Here is a 19,903-nt window from a genome sequence, read left to right on the forward strand (position 1 = left end):
GGTTCCTGCGTTCTACCTTTTTTTTTCTTTGTGCGTACGTGCATGCTGCGTGCGTGCGTTCATGGTGCATGCATGCTGCGCGCGTGTCACTAGTTGCCCACATTTGTGTATGTGTGTTTTTATTTGTTTTCTGCCCAAAGCAGGGCTCCGTTGATTACCAACCCTCGTGTCATACACTTTTTGAAAATTGTGATGTATTTGATGTTTTACATCAGAAAAAAATAAATAAAAGGGATCTCACATTTCCCCTAGAGCAGTCGTTCTTAACCTTGTTGGAGGTACCAAACCCCACCAGTTTCATATGCGCATTCACCGAACCCCTCTTTAGTGGAAAAAAATACGATTTTTTTCAAATTCAAGCCATAGATGAGCATCACCTTGTTCAAAGAACAAAACCAACACAATGCATGAACTCACAACGAATTACATACGTACCTGCAAATCAGTGTGACTTCAGCTTTTGAGAGACAAGTTCCAATATGCGTCAATGACAAATTTACAAGATAAGTCAAGTGTGACCGGACTTCTGTGACGGAGGCTCTGCCGAACCCCTGAGACCGACTCGCCGAACCCCTGAGACCGACTCACCGAACCCCTAGGGTTAAGAACCACTACCCTAGAGTCACTACAGTTTTTGTCAGTGCCTGCGGAAGAAACCGCCGAAACATGTCAGGTAAAGAACCTAAAACAATTTGTTTGATATAAAAGAAACCAGTGAAGTGCGCAGCTTGGTGGGTTGGGCAGATACAGTATTTTCTGGACTATAAGGCGCACCTCAAAACCTACAATTTTCTTCAAAGCCGACAGTGTCATATATGGATCAATTGATGAATTTGCTGATCCATACTGGTTGTACAAAGTGCTCTGCCAAAAGGTTTCAGTCTGTTTTAGTACGACGAGTAAATTACAAGGTTGCATCGCTTCCCAGCATTACGGCAACCGTGGTCAGGGGGCATCACTGAAAGCTGTTGTACCCATGAGGCTATTTCATTTCAAAATAAGGTTAATGTTTTGAGTAAATTTACGGATCGATATGGAAGGGAAACATAGGTAAGCAGTACCAATGTGTTAGATCAAACTTTAGTCAGTTACGATCATTTTATAGGAGATCGTTTGAGAAACGCGACTGTTTACACTTTGCTGAGGGTCATGGGAGTCTGCGAGCTGAGGCTCATGGGATTTTGCGCGTGGCTAATGCTATAATGATAGCTGCTATACGCACAAGGCTATTTCAAGTCAAAATAGGCTGCTCTGTTAATGGTTGGAGTAAATTTACGGATCGATATGGAAGGGAAACATAGGTAAGCAGTACCAATGTGTTAGATTGAACTTTAAAGTTAAAGTTAAAAAGTCCCAATGATCATCGTCACACACACATTTGGGTGTGGTGAAATTTGTCCTCTGCATTTCACCCATCCCCATGTGATTTTGATCCATCCCCTGGGGGAGAGGGGAGCAGTGAGCAGCAGCGGTGCAGTGCTCGGAAATCATTTGGTGATCTAACCCCCCAATTCCAACCCTTAATGCTGAGTGCCAAGCAGGGAGGCAATGGGTCCCATTTTTATAGTCTTTGGTATGACCCGGCCGGGGTTTGAACCCACAACCTTCCAGTCTCAGGGTGGACACTCTACTACTAGGCCACTGAGCTTTAGTCAGTGCCGATCATGTTATAGGAGATCGTTTGAGAAACGCTAATGTTTACACTTTGCTAAGGCTCACGGGAGTCTGTGAGCTGAGGCTCATGGGAGTTTGCAGGTGGCTAATGCTATAGTGATAGCTGCTATACGCACGAGGCTATTTCATGTCAAAATAGGCTGCTCTGTTAATGTTTCGAGTAAATTTACAGATCGATATGGAAGGGAAACATAGGTAAGCAGCACCAATGTGTTAAATCGAGCTTTAGTCAGTTCTGGTCATTTTATAGGAGATAGTTTGAGAAATGTGATTGTTTACAGAGGGCTCATTGGTTATTAGCTAGTGGATGCATACCGCAACTCTATTCAACCTCAGTTTGTTGCAGTATAGCTTCTATTTTATGCGCTTTTTACTCCGGTGCACCCTATATATGAAATAATTTCGAAAAAAAACAATTCTTAAAAATTCAATGAGGGTGCGCCTTATAATCCAGTGCGTCTTTAGGTGTGAAAAATACGGTTATTAAAAAAAATGCACTTTTTTTTTGTTTGAATCTCTACACTATTTCAATTTGTTTACTGCCCGTTACCTCCTATTGGATCGTGGCATTGCTGACTAAATTTGACAAGTGCAGAAATGGCAAGAGGAAGCGTGCCAATTCATTTTTGATGAAAGAGGACTTTATTTCGGATACATCTCCCGAATTATCGGAGGAAAGCGCGGATGAGGATTTTGTCCCTCATTGCCAGTTCGAGGAAGACCAGCAATCCGAGGACGACAATGAATTGGAGGAAGATTTAGAGGTAGAAACAAATCGTCATCAGGAGGACAACAGCGAAGAGGTCAGCAAGTGGCACTCCCAAAAAAATTGTATGGTCGCACACACACACCCAAACACACCCACACACGAGTTATGTCCCCACACCGATTCCCTCTTCTGGGATAATGGCGTAAGCTGCTACGCAGATCAGAAGCCTCGCCACCGCATTCAACCTCTTCTTTCCAGGGGACATTATTGAACTGATTGTCCAAGTGACAAATTTCCAAGGAAGCAGGGCGATCATAGGGTGGTATGCAGTTACAGCGCAGGAGCTAAGGGCGTACTTTGGACTGCTCATCCTTGCAGGGATGTATCGGTCCAAACACGAGGCAACCACAACCGTTTGGGACAAGAAGATGGGACTTGCCATGTTTGCCGACACCATGTCGTGCGTGAAGTATTCCCAAATAAACCGTACCTTGCGATTTGACGACAAGTTGCGGAGGCCACAGCACCATCACAACAACAAATTGTTGCCAATTGTGGACCTCTGGTTTAGATGGAAAAGCCTACTACCAATGATGTTTTACCTGGGCAGGGATGTATGTGTCGACGGGCAGCTGATCTCTTAGAGGGCGCTGATTGTTGAAGGTGTACATTCCTTTGAAACCAACAAAATATGGTATAAAGTTCTGTGCACTCTGCTATGTGTCCACTTCCTATGCATGGAATTTGGAGGTCTACACAGGGAAGCCTGCGGAAGGGCAGCGGGAAACCAATGTCAGTATGCATGTTTTGCTTGGCCTGTGTGACACATTGCAGAGTCACACAGTGACAACCGACATTTTTCTTTACATCATTCCCCCTTTTTACATCCATACATATACAGTATAGTTTGTTTTGCTGTGACACGTAATTGATATTGTTCAGAAAGGGTCTTAAAATAAATAAATAAATAAACTTTATATGTCTGGATAGGTCTCATGCCACTGAACATTTTGAGTGGTCGAAAGCAAAAAAAAATCTTCAAAAATTATTTACTTTTCATGTCTCAAAAGAAATTCAAACTTTTGGAAAAAAGAACTCCAGGGTGACATTTTTACAACAATTCCCATTGTAAAACAATATGGGATACATGAAAACATATATCATGATTTACTGACTCATTCAGGACTTTATTTGTGCAATATGAAATATTCTCAATTAGAGTTTTTTTACATCCATACATATACAGTAGTTAGTTTTGCTGTGACATATAACTGGTATTATTGTTCAGAAAGGGCCTTAAAAACCAGTGTTTTAATCACTGGTCTTAAAACAACACACCGTTCCTATGCCAGGGCGGCGGGTCCTTCGGATCCCTCAACGGATGACTCTCCATCAGACGAACTGTCGACGCTGGAAAATCAGGTAGTACAGTTTTTTGAGAGTAAGCATATGGATCTCCAGAAAGGAAACATTGCCGCTTGTCACACACTCCCAAGAAACCGAAAACGACCAAAAGATACTCCGAAAATTATCATTCGGTTCGTCAATAGGAAACATAAGGTGGATCTTTTGAAGCAAGGGAGGAAACTAAAAGGAACAGATGTTTACCTAAATGAACACCTCACTACGAAGAATGCTGAGATAGCCTGGAACGCACGCAAACTGAAGAAGGAAAACAAGATTCTCGCAACGTGGGTCAGAAACTGCAAAGTGTGGATTAAAACAAACGGAGCAACACCAGAAGATGTCAAAACCCTCGTTGTGAGTGAACTGGAAGAACTGAAGATCTATGGCCTGGTGCAACCTAACACCTACAATGGCTGAACTGATGACCATAAACTGGTACCTATTGGACCTTCCTGACGAGAATGGTGGATTACAGCGGAGCACAACATGGCAAACAGAAACTGGCGGGGAGGACATCCAACTCAGGTAGACCGTCCCCTGACACCCTTCATGGCATCCAGTGACACTCTCAATAATGCAGGAATTTCTGTCCCACCGAATCTAGACTCTTTATTATTTAATTCATTTGACCTAGAGAATGTTACTGCTGGTATTTATGAGTCCTTCTTGAACCCAGATACTAATTACACTTCCCTAAAATCTGTTGAATTGTCATGCGAATATTTTTCTGAAGATATGTTTAACAAACTGTGCAACACTCCTCCTGGCCACTGCCAAACAAATGTATTCTCCACTGTCCACTTTAATGTACGGAGTATATCTAAAAATCATGATAGTCTGCAAACCTATTTATCAACCTTAACACATTCCTTTTCAGTAATAGCTCTTACTGAAACCTGGATGGTTGATAATACATCTAGCTACCCTCTCTCTCACTACACTCCTATACACTCATGTAGACCAAACAAGCAAGGTGGTGGTGTCTCACTGTATGTGATTGATAATTTCAATTTCTCTCCCAGAAAGGATCTAAGTGGTAACTTTGATATGACTGTAGCAGAATCTGTGTTTATAGAACTTTCATCTTGCTCGCTTATAAACAACAAAAACGTGATAATTGGATGTATATATAGACCACCAGATTCTGATAAAATCACTTTCAATGAAGCCCTCGACTCCACTCTAGAAATCATAAACAAAGAAAATAAATTGTGTGTCCTACTTGGTGACTATAATATTAATTTACTTGAAACTAAGCAGACTTCTTTAATACATTATACTCCAGTAACTTTTTCCCTCTTATTAACAAACCCTCCAGGATCACAAGCTCAACGGCCACTCTCATTGACAACATTTTATTTAATTCTCTAGACTACAAAATAACATCTTGCCTGTTGATCTGTGATGTATCTGATCATCTTCCTGTCTTCAATTTCATCCACAATGATAGTGGTCCAAAAATCAAAGGTTATACTGGTGATCAAATGAAATTCCGCAAATTTACCGAGAAAAACATGGTATCTTTTATATCTATCATCAGCTCTGTGTCATGGGATGAGGTTATCCTGTTGCAACAAAGCCTATCACTCCTTTCTAACAATACTCACATATGCATTAGAGTCCTCATTTCCTTTAATTTATAATCGTAAAAATAACTCCAAAGGGAAACCATGGATAACGGATGAACTAAAAAAATCTTCACGTAAAAAAATAAACTTTATAGAAAATCTATTGCAAATCACACTCCTATAAATATAGAAACATACAAGAAGTATAAAAATAAATTTACAGTATTACTAAGGAAAACCAAACAAACTTACTATGCTGATAAATTTACTCAAGCCTCTGGTGACATCAAAACAACATGGAATCTTATCAACCATTTATTACATCGCAAAAAATCTAAAACATTGACATTATTGCCCCCTTAACCCCAAATGAGATGCTGGGGAAAAATGGAGCCCATTCAAACCCAGTAGATATTTCTAATGGTTTCAATGATTTCTTTGTAAATGTTGGCGCTACCTTGGCATCTAGCTTCTCAACCTCTGATACAAGCCCCTGTTGCCTAATTAAAGGGCAGTTTCCTTCACTCTCCATTCTTGACCCTCCTAGTGTTGAGGAAGTTTACAGCATTGTCATGAGCTTGAAAAACTCGGCCCCTGGCCATGACGAGATCAGAAGCTTACTTATTAAGAGAATCATCCATTCAATAATAATCCCAATAACACACATTTTCTCCTTATCTTTAAAATTTGGCATTGTACCCCAAGAACTAAAAATTGCTAGAGTCATTCCTATTTTCAAAGCTGGCGAGACAAATGAATATGGTCATTTTCGGCCCATATCCATTCTTCCATGCTTCTCCAAGATTCTAGAAAAATTGGTTTACTCAAGATTGGCAAAGCACCTAGAAACAAATAATATTCTTTACAAGGACCAATATGGTTTCCGCAAAAAGTTTTCCACTGAGCATGCACTGTTTCATCTTGTCAACCATATCTCAACAGCTCTTGACAATAAGAAATTCGCTCTTGGTGTCTTTCTATATCTAACTAAAGCATTTGATACTGTCGACCATAAGATCCTTATCGCTAAGCTAGAGAGATATGGAGTGAAGGATTCTGCCCTGAAATGGTTCACAAACTATCTTGCCAACAGAGAACAATTTGTATATTTAAATGGTTGTTCTTCCAACAGATCTAAAATACTATTTGGGGTTCCGCAGGGCTCAATATTGGGTCCTCTATTATTTTTGGTGTACATAAATGATTTTTCCATGTCTTGTTCAAATTTTCTCCCTTTGTTATTTGCGGATGATACCAACCTCATTGCCACCCAAGATGATTTTAATTCCCTCATTGCAAGTGTGAATGCTGAGTTGTACGCTATTACAAAATGGTTCAAAATAAATAAGTTGACACTAAATATAAAAAAATGTAACTTCATGATCTTCTGCAATATAAACAAATTTTACCCCAAAGAACAGACCAAAATTTACATAAACAATAACGAAGTCCATCAAGTTACTAGCACCAAATTCCTAGGAGTTATAGTAGACGAACACTTAAATTGGTCCGAACATATTGATTTGGTTTGCAAAAGATCTATGAAAATGCTAGGTATTTTACGAAAAGTTTGTCCCTTGGTCCATCCTTCTGCTCATCTCACTCTGTATTATAGTTTCCTGTTTCCTTTACTCAATTACTGCAACATAATCTGGGCAGCCACATATCCAACATACCTCAACAAATTACTCATCTTACAAAAGAAGTTCCTAAGAATAATTTCTTTTTCAAATAGATATGAACCATCGGCACCACTGTTTAGAAATTATTCATTACTGCCAATTGATAAAGTAAACATTCGTCAAACCTGTCTACTCATCCATAAATACATATATAGGAAACACTGTCTTCCAGCCACTTTTCATAATTTCTTCACATTTGCATCAGACTTTCATTCTTATCCAACAAGTCAGAGGGACAATCTTCACCCACCTTTCTGTCGAACATCACGCCATCAATATAATATCCACTTTAGAGGGCCCTCACTCTAGAATAAGCTACCAATCCATATCCGATCCATATCTGCACAGGCTGCTTTTACAAAGCACCTGAAACACCACCTTCTCCACTCATGATCCTACCAGTCCAAAATTACTCCACCGCACTCAGCTGATCTATACTATGATCATCAACTTAATCCACAATTTTGACTCAGATTCTTCCATCTTTTGTTTTGTTATTTTCTGTTTACAGTTCTTCTGTTTCCTTTTAGCTATTCCTATCTGGTATCTCTTTGATTTCTTCAACATCGATAAGTGTCTATTTTATTTCACTTGTTTCTTATTTTTGTATCATGTATCTGTTTATGTATGTATACAAACACACTCGTATATATGCATATATAAATATGAAAAAAATAATATTTAGCTTGTTATGCTTTTGTTTATTTACTTATATATATATATATATATATATATATATATATATATATATATATATATATATATATATATATATATATATATATATTTATTTATTTATTTTTTTTTTTTTCTTAAACACTTGAATTACATTTGACTGCACAGCACTTTGTTTGTTTCTGCACTTTGTTTGTATATAAAACAGGGGTGGAGCTTCTTACAAGCCCTAGGCTTCGTCTCCCTCCTTGCACTGTTATTTGTGCTAAACAATAAACTAAACTAAACTAAATAAATAACTGTAAAAACTGTATATGGATAGGATGCCACAGAACATTCCGAGGGGTCGAAAGCCAAAACACCTTTAGAAAATGACTTACAGTACAGTAGAGTTACTTTTGCTGTGTCTGATATTATTGTTCAGAGAAGGCCTATAGATAGATAGATAGATAGATAGATAGATAGATAGATAGATAGATAGATAGATAGATAGATAGATAGATAGATAGGTTTGATGCCACTGAACATTTTGAGTGGTTGAAAGTGAAAAAATCTTTAAAAATGAGTTATCACATCTCAAAACCAATTACAGTTTTGGAAAAATTTAACATGCAGTATCAAATGAATAAGTGCATACAAGGGTTACCAACCTCCATCCAAACTGTGCCAGTTGGAATAAACCTATTTTCAAACTCATGCAGTTGTTATCGCCTGCTTTGTCACTTTCATAACCTCCACCTACCAGCATCCCTGCCACATCTGTCAGTGGCAGGCTGTACCTTTCAGACGTAGTGCTTCACAAATTTTTCAGGTGTTATGCTTTGCAGTTTTGATGTTAGCTCAACGAACACTTCTGATTTCATTTTGTAGCAACGAGCAAGGAAGATGTTGTGAGGACGTTTAGCGGAAATAATATTGGAAGTATTAATAACAAATACTGAAGTCCAGATTCATGAAAAATATGCTTCAGTATAGTGATGAAATATTTGTACATCAATACACTACAAGAAAGTGGGAAAAAAATCACTTTTACAACACGTGACCCCTTTAACAAAATTGTTGTGTTCCCACCTCAGTTACGACTCTAACATGGATGACAGCAGAGACAACAAGAAGAACCGCTTTGCCAACACCATGGTCTTCATGGAGGAATATCTCAACAATGTGTTGAACGAGGAGCTGCCCTTTTACAATGAGGAGAAGAACAAGCTTACCTACGAGGTATGCAGGGACTTCGGGCACAACTAACATATCCTTTGCAGTTTTTGCATCCACCTCTGACTTTCTTCCTGTTCTCTGTGCAGGTGGTGAGTTTGGCACGGCATCTTATCTACTTTGGTTTCTACAGTTTCTTTGAGCTGCTGCGACTCACCAGAACACTGCTGGGCATCATCGATTGTGGACCCAACCCTTCCCACAGCATCATGCCGATGCATGACGAAGGATCAGGTGCTTGCCAGCAAACACGCTTATATCAATCAATCAATATATCAATCAATCAATCAATCAATCAATATTTTTATTGGTCAAGTTTGAGCATGCTGACTCTGGTAGATCTCGGCCTCTGTTCAACATTTAGGTGGCTAACAACATTCAGGATGACATTTGCAAAAATGGACAATTATTCTCAAGCATCCCCTGATCTTGAACTCACAGGAGGGCAAGGAAAAACTCAAAACTCCTACTGGGGGAAATGAGAAACCTTGAGAAGATGGGAGGATCCCTCTTCCAGGATGACCAGGCTGCAATGGATGCAGAGAGGACACATAGTACACATAATATGGACAAACCAAAGATATAGCATTGAGGGCAGGATGTTATTGCACAGCAATGTCTCTGAGACTGTATGAGTGGTATGAGTGCATCAGAGCAACAGCCTAGGGGAAGAAGCTGTGTCTGTGTCTGCTGGTTTTGGCGTACAGCGCTCTGTAATGCCGTCCGGAGGAGAGTAGTTCAAACAGACTGTGACCTGGGTGAGAAGGGTCTGTAGAGATGTGACTTGCACGTTTCCTGGTCCTGGACAGATGGGAGGTCGGTCCCGATTATCTTTTCTGCAGTCCTGATTATCCGTTGCAGTCTGTGCTTGTCTTGTATGGTGGCCAATCCAAACCAGACAGTGATGGAGATGCAGAGGATAGACTGTATGATGGCAGTATAGAAGGTCTTCAGCAGCTCCTGTGGTATGTTGAACTTCCTGAGCTGTCTCAGAAAGTACAGCCTCTACTGGGGCTTCTTTCAGGTCCCGAAAGATTGTGGATCCTAGGAACTTGAAGGTGTCTCCGGAGAGAATAGCATTATTGAGGATAGTGAGGGGTCGAAGTGGTGAAGGGTCTCTTCTGAAGTCCAATGTCATCTCCACGGTCTTGAGCGGGTTCAGCTACAGGTGGTTTTGGCTGCACCAGTGGACCAGCCGCTCAACCTCCTGTCTATACGCAGTCTCGTCACCGTCCCGGATCAGTCCGATGAGAGTGGTGTCGTCCGCATACTTCAGGAGCTTCACAGAAGAGTCTCCTGAGGAGCAATCGTTGGTGTAGAGAGAGAAGAGCAATGGGGACAGGACGAACCCTTGGGGGTCGACAGTATTGGTGGTCCGGGTGTCAGATGTGATGGTCCCCAGCCTCACATGCTGTCCCCTTTTGGTCAGGAAGCTGGTGATCACAGGTGGAGGCAGGCACCACGAGCTGGATGAGCAAAATGATCGTCACACACACTCATCTGGGTGCGGTGAAATTTGTCCCATCCTTGTGTGATTTTGATCCATCCCCTGGGGGAGAGGGGAGCAGTGAGCAGCAATGGTGCCGCGCTCGGGAATCATTTGGTGATCTAACCCCCCAATTCCAACCCTTGATGCTGAGTGCCAAGCAGGGAGGCAATGGGTCCCATTTTTATAGTCTTTGGTATGACCCGGCCGGGTGGAGGATATCAGAGCGATGGTATTGCACGCCAAGCTGAAGTCCACAAACAGGATTCTGGCGTACGTCCCTGGGGTGTCCAGGTGGTAACAGGATGTAGTGCAGTCCCATGTAGACCCGGTAGGCAAACTACAGGGGGTCGAGCAGAGGGCCCGTGATGTCCTTTAGGTGGTTCAACACTAACCTCTCAAAGGATTTCATGACCACAGATGTCAGGGCGACAGGTCTATAATCATTCAAACCTGTGATGGCGGGCTTCTTGACCACCGGTACGATGATGGAGCTCTTGAAGCACAAGGGCACTTCACACAGCTCCAGGGAACGGTTGAAGATCTGTGCAAAGGTGGGTGCCAGTTGTTCAGCACAGACTTTCAGGCAGGAGGGGAACATGCCGTCTGGGCCCGGTGCCTGTCTGACCTTTAGTCTCCGGAACATCTGACACACCTCCTGGCAGATCAGAAGTGCGGGCGTGGCTTCTGTAAGAGAGCGAGTAGATGATAACGACGATGGAGGTGTCAACAGTGGGGTTGTGGGGGGAGGTGTGTATGTTGATTGTGATGCAGGAGGTCCTGTTGTGTGGGTGGACCGTTCAAACCTACAGTAAAACCTGTTTAGCTGGTTTACATTGAGAGTCCTAAAGCTGCACGGGGCACAGAGCGTCCTTTATCACAGTGTAGCAGTGGTCCAGTGTCTGTGTCCCTCTGGTGGGACACATTATGTGCTGTCTTTATTTGGGGAGCTCGTGTGCGAGGTTCGCTATGTTAAAATCACCCAAAAGAATGATCAGTGAGTTTGGCAGTTTTTTCTCCATGTCTGTTACTTGATCAGCCAGCAGCTGCGTAGCTTCGATCGCACGTGCGTGTGGTGGAATCTAAACAGCCGACATTATGATCGAGGAGAACTCATCTGGTGAATAAAACAGCCGACGGTCTTATATCAGTCTTGTCTCTTCCTGTCTAATAGCAGCCTCCACTGTAAAATAAATAACTAAAAAAAAACAGGACACTACAGTTTCACTGCTAATCAAATATACAATAAATTCTCAACAAAAACTATAACAAATGTAATTGCACCTCAATGTTGAATCTGGTTTTATTACTTTAGCTAAAGCTGAATGCTATCTTGGTTGACAGTTCAACAGTGCTAAACAAGGCGACGCACTCACCATTATTCAACCATTTTTGCTCGGTCCCAGTGTTGTTAGTAAGGAAAATATGCCAATTAAATCCAGAGTAATCCTTAGCTTCACTAATGCGTTTGTAAAAATGTATAGTAGCATATACTGTATATGTATTAAAATATGTCTTTAATCGTATCTTGAATGTTTCTACTAATGTATCTGCTCATATCTGAGGTAAAATAATCCAGAGCGCTGGAGCCTAAATTGAGAATGCTCTTGAACCTGCGGACTTCTTTTTGGCTCTTGGGGTCACTAAGAGCCCAGCGATTTGTGAACGAAGGTTTCAGGATGAATCGTTTGGTACCACCAGATTGATGAGATAAGAAGGCGCTATGCCATGTAATATTTTATAGGTGAGTAACATCTCAAGTGAACCGGGAGCCATTGCACATTGGCTAGTATCGGTGTAACAATCGAACTTTCTTGTTTTTGCGAGCAGTCTCGCTGCAGCGTTTTGTAATAACTAGAAACTTTTGATACTAGACATAGGAAGACCAGAAAATAAAACATTACAATAATAGAGGCACGGCGTAACAAACACACCTATAATGAGTTCTGCAACATGTGTTGGAAGAATGGGATGGATCTTATCGATGTTGCAGAGGTGAAAAAATGCAGATCTAGGAATGCTTTTTATGTTTTTGAAAGGAAAGAGTTGAAAGTGTAACACTGAAATGTAACACTGAGATTCATTACAGAATCACTTCAGGTAATAGTTCATTTATCACAATTTATAGTGGTGTTGTTAAATACCAGGTGCTGATGATGAGCAGGGCCAATTAACATCTCGATTTAATCTGGGTTAAGAAATAAGAAATTGAGAGACATCCATTGTTTAATTGCAGCAAGACACGCCTCAAGATTACACAAATCCTGCAGATTTGTCATTTCTAATGGCATATATAATTTGGTATTGAAAACTAATGTTATGCAGTAGTATGCAAAAGTTCGGGCACCCCTGATCATTTTCACGATTTTCCTTTATAAATGGGTTGTTCAGATCAGCAATTTCAGTTAAATATATCATATAGCAGATAAACACAGTGCTATTTGAGAAGTGAAATGAAGTTTATAGGATTTACAGAAAGTGTGTACCGTAATTGCCGGACTATAAGCCGCGACTTTTTTCCAAAATTTTGGACCCTGCGGCTTATAGTCAGGTGCGGCTTATATAAGATTTTTTTCGTGATTTTTGTGATGACTTGATCACTTTTACTCTTAACACTATTATATACAGTAAAAGCTACAAAACAAACTGACAAATAACTCGTTTTCAAATCAGACGAGTAAAAACTGGTCAAATATTTCTAAAAAAAGCTATTATTAAAAGTGAAGACAATTTGCAATTCTAGTAATGACACACGAATTTGATGCACAATTTGTCTTCGCGGGCCACATAGAATGATGTGGTGGGCCGTATCTGGCCCCCGGGCCTTGAGTTTGACACCTGTGCTCTAAACCCTTTCTCTTACTCTGCCATATCACTCAGAGATTACACAAAGCAGTGGCGCTGTTTGGACAATCTGCATTGTAATTGTACTAAGTTCATCTTGTTTTTCCTTTTTTTAATCACTTCACTGGTTTCTTTTAAATCAAACAAGTTGTTTGATAATAACTTGTTTGATATAAAAGAAACCAGTGAAGTAATCTGCATTGTATTAAAACCCAATCAATCAGCATTTAAATTCAATTCTTCTGACATTTTGCTCACCAAAAACAGGTTGTAATGAATGTGAACTTTTAATGCATTTTATTCAGAAGGTTACTTTGAACCTTAAACGGCGGCGCGGCGTACTTATGGATTTTTACGGCCTCCGGCCTCCAGGAGGCGCTCTAGCAAGAAGCAAGAACGAGACAGGCGAAGAAGAGATAATGCGCCGAAGAAGACTTGCTAGTTTTTGTTTACATTTCGCGCATCACGCGATCAAGACGGACATTACTGAAAGGAAGCCTTTATACACAAACCGTCATCATGGGGAACAAAATAAATGCATATGATGCAGCTTTTAAGCCAAAGGCAGTCGATGTAGATGACATTATCTTGTGTCTACTCTGGAGCGTACTTATGGATTTTTACGGCCTCCGCTCTCCAGGGGGCGCTCTAGCAGGAAGCAAGAGCGAGACAGACGAAGAAGAGATAATGCGCCGAAGAAGACGTGATCGTCTCGCGCATCACGCACACACCCACGTTAACACAAAGACAGGAAGCTTTTATACATAAACCGTCATTATGGGGGATAAAATAAATGAATATGATGCCGCTTTTAAGCTATACGTGTCGCTCGCTAGTTTAATATAATGTAGCACTTCATGCATGAATAAGATTAGCATGAACAGAACCTCTTCACACTCGAAGAAATGCATAAAACCGACGACGAAAGAGACTGAGAAAGTGTGAGGCGAAGGATATCTAACGCCATTCCAATCGGACACTAAGGAGGAAGACTTGGTTTCAGTGCACAGGAGGAAGACGAAGACGGCTCTTTTTGTACTTTTACTGGTATGTTTTTTTTAACCAGCCCTGTTCGTGCTGTGCTACCGTGTTGCTGCTGTGTAACCGCCGCCATTACCGCCGCGTCTCAGTGACTTTGCTGTGTTAATTCCGTGTTGTTGTGGTATTACTGCCGCGTCGCAGGCAGTGTTTGGAAAGAAATGTTAAGGTATGTTATTAAAGCTTTAAAAAAAAACTTTCTGTGTCCAGTCTTTCTTTGCTAATAACTCGCGTGCACACTTCCGCGTTGCTGCGGTACTACTGCTGCGTCACAGGCAATGTTTAGAAAGACATGTTCAAGTATGTTATTAAAACGTTAAAAAGGCTTTCTATGTACTGTCTTTCTTTGTAAAAAACTCGTGTGCAAGTGCGGCTTATAGTCCGGTGCGGCTTATGTAAGAAAAAAAAAGAAATATCCCTGAATTTTAGCTAGTGCGGCTTATAATCCGGTGCGGCTTATAGTCCGGCAATTACGGTAATTATTAGTTGAACAAAAGTAGGCAGGTGAATAAATTTGGGCACCCCAACAGAAAAATCCTCCTTTTGCAGAAATAACAGCCTCTAAACGCTTTCTATAGCTTCCAATGAGAATCTGGATTCTGGTTGAAGGTATTTTGACCATTCTTTACAAAACATCTCCAGTTACGGGTATTTAAGGAGGACAGTTGCAAGTCGTTCTCCTCTTTGCATCTTCTTTGAAGAGTGGCCACTTGGGAGCCTCAAAACAACTGACAAATGACCTGAAAACAAAGATTGTTCAACATCATAGTTTAGGGGAAGGAAACAACAAGCTAGCACAGAGTGGCAGGCCAAGAGAAATCTCAGATAAGCAGAGGCAAAGGATGGTGAGAACAGTCAAAGTCAACCCACAGAGCAGCTCCAAAGACCTACAACATGATCTTCATGCAGATGGTGACACTTTTTAGACTATTCGGTGCACTTTGTACAAGAAGATGCTGTATGGGAGAATAATGTGGCAGAAGCCTTTTCTGCACACATGCCACAAACAGAGTCGCTTGAGGTATGCTAAAGCACATTTGGACAAGCCAGCTTCTTTTTGGAGTAAGGTGCTGTGGACTGATGAAACTTTTTTTTTTTTTTATATGGCACCGCTGTGAGTGGCAGCCTCCCAGCAGTGTTCTCTCTTTTCCTCTTTGTTTCCTTCTTTTCTCCTTTTTCTTTCTTTCTATTTGTCCATTCGGCGATGCTGGTGCCTTCTACCGCACCTCGGCATGTGCAAATCGCTTCGGATTGGATATTTTTTTCCTGGGACCGGGATGTCTGCGCACGTCGGTCGGGACCGGCGTGACTCTACGACGGCTTTCTGCTCATCCGGCCGGTGCTGACCGGTTCCCTTGCCTTGGCCTCGCAGCCGCGACCCCTGTGGGGAGTCCGCTCCCTTGTGCTCATCGGAACCAACAACCTTCGCCGTGCTAGCCCCATGGTTACCATCTGCACGTGCCCTGACCAGGTGCCCAGGACGCTGCTCACACGTTTGCCTGTTTTGTGATGTTTTCACCAATTCACGACCACAGTCCATTGGGCGCCGTTGAACTTGACTGCTCTTACACCTGTTTATGGACCCCGTGGAGGCTATTTTGTGTGTTTTGGGGTGTTCTTTGGTATTTCAGGGGGGCTGGTTGGCCGCTGTTACTTTTTTCCTTTGTCTTGTTGCTTTGCATTGATGGCTTTTAACTTTCGCACTTACTGGCTTTCTTTGTGGTGCCATTGTATGGCAGCCTTATAAGAGCCTATTGAGTTGCGCTCATGCCATCTGTGTGTCTTTTATATACCTGCTCTGTGGTATGAATACTGCTGGGGCCTGAATTTTCCCACCCTCGGGATCAATAAATGTTCAATCAATCAATCAATCAATCAATCAATCAATCAATCAATCAATTAAAATGTAGTTATTTGGACATAACAAGGGATGTATGCATGGAGGAAGAAAAACACAGCATTCCATGACAAACACTTGCTACCCACAGTCAAATTTGGTGGTGGTTCCATCATGCTGTGGTGCTTTGTGGTCAGTGCAGGTACAGGCAATCGTGTTAACGTTGAAGGTCGCATGGATTCAAGTCAGTATCAGCAGATTCTTGCAAACAATGTTCAAGAATCAGTGACAAAGTTGAAGATGCGTAGGGCCTGGATACCTCAACAAGACAATGACCCCAAACACTGCTCAAATTCTATTGAGGCATTCATCCAGAGGAACAAGTACAATGTTCTGGAATGGCCATCTCAGTCCCCAGACCTGAATATTATTGAAAATCTGTGGTGTGATTTAAAGTGGGCTGTCCATGCTTGGAAATCATCAAACCTGACTGAACTGGAGATATTTTGTCAAGAAGAATGGTCCAAAATACCTTCAACCAGAATCCAGACTCTCATTGGAAGCTATAGGAAGTGTTTAGAAGCTGTTATTTCTGCAGAAGGAGGATCTACTAAATATTGATTTCATTTGTCTGTTGGGGTGCCCAAATGTATGCACCTGCCTACTTTTGTTTAGGTAATGATTGCATACTTTCAGTAAATCATATAAATTTCATTTCACTTCTCAAATATCACTATTTTTGTCTGCTATGTGATATATTTAACTGCAATTGCTTATCCGAACAACCAATGATTTATAAAGGAAAATCTTGTAAATGATCAGGGATGCCCAAACTTTTGCATACGACTGTATTTACATCAAAGCTGTAGCCTAAACAGTACCGTGGTTTTATCTGGGTTAAGAATGTACAAGTACTGATCCTGGCGGGACACCACATGTAACATTATTAAGCTCAGAAATTGTGTTGCCATGGACTACACGGTGGGTCCTCTCTGAGATGTAAGGACTAAACCAGTAGAATGCTGACCCCAATATTCCAACGCACATTTCAAGGCAATCTAATAGTATGTTGTGATCGACCATGTCAAAGGCAGCATTCAAATTGAGTAATTATAGTACTGATGAGGTGTGGAGTCCATAGCTCAGAGAAAGTAAGACACTTTAGCCAGCAATTATGCAATCTCGAAGAAAGAATATGAAAAAGCAAGTATGATGGCAAAAAACAATGTATTTTCAAGTATCTTTACAATTTTAACTGATAGTTTTCCCCACTCTACCTTTGATGCAAGAACCACACGTGAGACAGTTTAACAATTTTACGTTTGCAAGCGGAGAATGCCATCATCACCCTTGTGTCTCACAAGAGCGTCTGAAAGCAGTCTGACTTTTGCCTCTTGCAAGAGACTATTTATTGAAAGAAAGCAGGGTGGGGGTGAGGGTGAACAGGTTTCGGGGGTTACCTTTGCAAACTGGTTAATCAGTACAGAGGGTCTTAGCGCTTTGTTTCACAAAGTTGCGTAAACAGATACTAGTGGAGTAATTTTAGATAACTAAGCAAGAATGTTTCCACATCATTTGGAAACTTTTAACAACTGAAGGGAATGTGGAAAGATTCCACGAGTCAAGGGAAGGTGAACGTTTTAACAGATTCTCGTCAATTGTGTATGATGATGTCAGTGTCCACTACTTATATTAATCCTAATGCCCTACGTATTTATTGATGCTTTTATTGCGAAGCAATGCGAGAAGTTACACTTGCTGTCACTTTTTCCACATTTAAGGAAAAAATGTGAAACGCTCCATCCATGGCATGGGACAGATGATGACAACCATGGTCCTCAATAGGAAGCAGTCCTTATTTGGTGGGACAGTGGGCCGCGGAGTGGGGCTTGCGCTTGATGGACAGCGAGTGACCAAAGACAGTATCGACAATATGGGCCTTACAGTAATGGACACAAAGCTGAAGATTCTGGAAATCTTGCAGGTGAGTGAGACTATGATTGGAGCCTGTTGAGTCCACCTACTCGAACAGCCGGCAAATGAAGTCAATGATGGGCAGCTGAGACAAGTTAAATATTTACACACAGTCGCCTCCAGCTGCATTAAAAAAGGAAACACTAGTAAAACTGAAAAAAAAAAGGTAATCTGTCACATCAATATTTAGGCTTCAATTTAAAATCTACTCAATTGATACAACCTGAAATATTTATCTTTAAGTAAAGTTATTTGTTAAGGCAAAGCAAACCCAATATCTTAGTTATCCAAAATTAAAATAAATACCGTATTTTTTGGACTATAAGTCGCGTTTTTTTTTCTTTCATAGTTTGGGTGGGGGTCAACTTATACTCAGGAGGGACTTATATGTGAAATTTTTCACAAATTTTTACTTGATCATTAACACATTACTTACTTACTAGTATAAATGATCACTTCACGTTATTTTCACTTAAAACTAAACGGGTACGCACTATGGCTAAGGAATAATTGAAGGCTCACTGACAATGAGTTCCATTCACTAACTTCCAGAGTCAGATTTAATGATTTGGAGTGACACAGATGGTTCGATAAACTTGTTGTTTATATGATAGTTATTTGACATATAGTTTAGAGTAGCAACGTGTATGTTGTTAGACTTCAGTAGTTTTGGTTTGTCTAGCGAGGCCGTGAAGGCAGCGTGGGGGGGACGGGAAGAGCAATCCAAGTCGCTTGTGTGTGTTGGCTCATATGTTGAACTCTTGAGTTGTGAAATAAAGAACCGGTTACCAAACCCACATCTTGCCTTGTACTTTGGTAAAGCTACAATGTCAAAGTCAAAGTCTGCTTTATTGTCAATTTCTTCTCATGCCGAGACATACAAAGAGATCGAAATTACGTTTCCCACTATCCCACGGTGACAAGACGTAGTACACAATATACATCCAAGTAAACAACACAAAAAGTAAAAACAAGAAGGCACAAACAATGAATAAATGAGAGTGATGAATAAATAATAATTAAACAAATAACATGATAAATAAAAGGAGCAAAAATGGAGCAAGTGTGCATACAGCCTACAGTCAGAATATAGTGCAAAAGTAAAAGACGTTACGCAGGAGGCGGGAGAGAGTTCAGGATCCTAACAGCCCGGAGTATGAAGCTGTTGGTGAGTCTGGTGGTGCGGGATCACAGGCTCCTGTACCTCTTCCCAGAGGGCAGAAGATCAAACAAAGAGTGAGCGGGGTGACTCACGTCACAGACAATCGTGGTCGCCTTGCGGGTGAGATGGGAGGTGTAAATGTCCTACAGGGAGGGGAGTGAAGCACCAATAATCTTACCAGCTGTGGTCACTATGCGCTGCAGGGCCTTCATGTTGTATTCAGTGCCGCTACCACCCCACACAGCGATACAACTGGAGACGACATTCTCAATGGTGCCATGGTAGAATGAGGTCATGATGGCCGGAGGAGCACTGGCTCGCCTGAGTTTCCGCAGGAAGTACAGGCGGCGCTGAGCTTTCTTCGCCAGTGATGCAGTGTTGGTGGTCCAGGAGAGGTCCTCACTGATATGCACCCCCAGGAATCTGGTGCTGCTCACTCTCTCCACCACAGCACCGTCGATGGTCAGTGGCAGGTGTTGTGTGCGACCCTTCCGGAAGTCAACAACAATCTCCTTGGTCTTGTTGACGTTCAGCAGGAGGTTGTTGTCCCTGCACCACGTGGCCAGAAGGTCGACCTGCGACCTGTATTGAGTCTCGTCGCCCTTGGTGATGAGACCCACCAGAGTCGTGTC

The 19,903-nt window shown here is 41.5% G+C and overlaps 1 protein-coding gene across 6 annotated transcripts in view; it reads left to right on the forward strand.

Moving 5' to 3' along the window:
- itpr3 (inositol 1,4,5-trisphosphate receptor, type 3) overlaps positions 1–19,903 on the forward strand; it is a 469,401-nt gene that overhangs the window by 234,754 nt on the left and 214,744 nt on the right. For all 6 annotated transcript variants that reach the window (XM_088368417.1, XM_088368419.1, XM_088368416.1 and 3 more), the window contains 3 exons: positions 8,792–8,936; positions 9,020–9,164; positions 17,917–18,119. In XM_088368417.1, coding sequence (XP_088224543.1) covers positions 8,792–8,936; positions 9,020–9,164; positions 17,917–18,119 — 493 coding nt within the window. The remainder of the gene's footprint in view (positions 1–8,791; positions 8,937–9,019; positions 9,165–17,916; positions 18,120–19,903) is intronic.

The sequence above is a fragment of the Syngnathus floridae genome, chromosome 2, assembly GCF_059516105.1.
Source record: "Syngnathus floridae isolate MCC-2025c chromosome 2, RoL_Sflo_1.0, whole genome shotgun sequence".
Lineage (NCBI taxonomy): Eukaryota > Metazoa > Chordata > Actinopteri > Syngnathiformes > Syngnathidae > Syngnathus > Syngnathus floridae.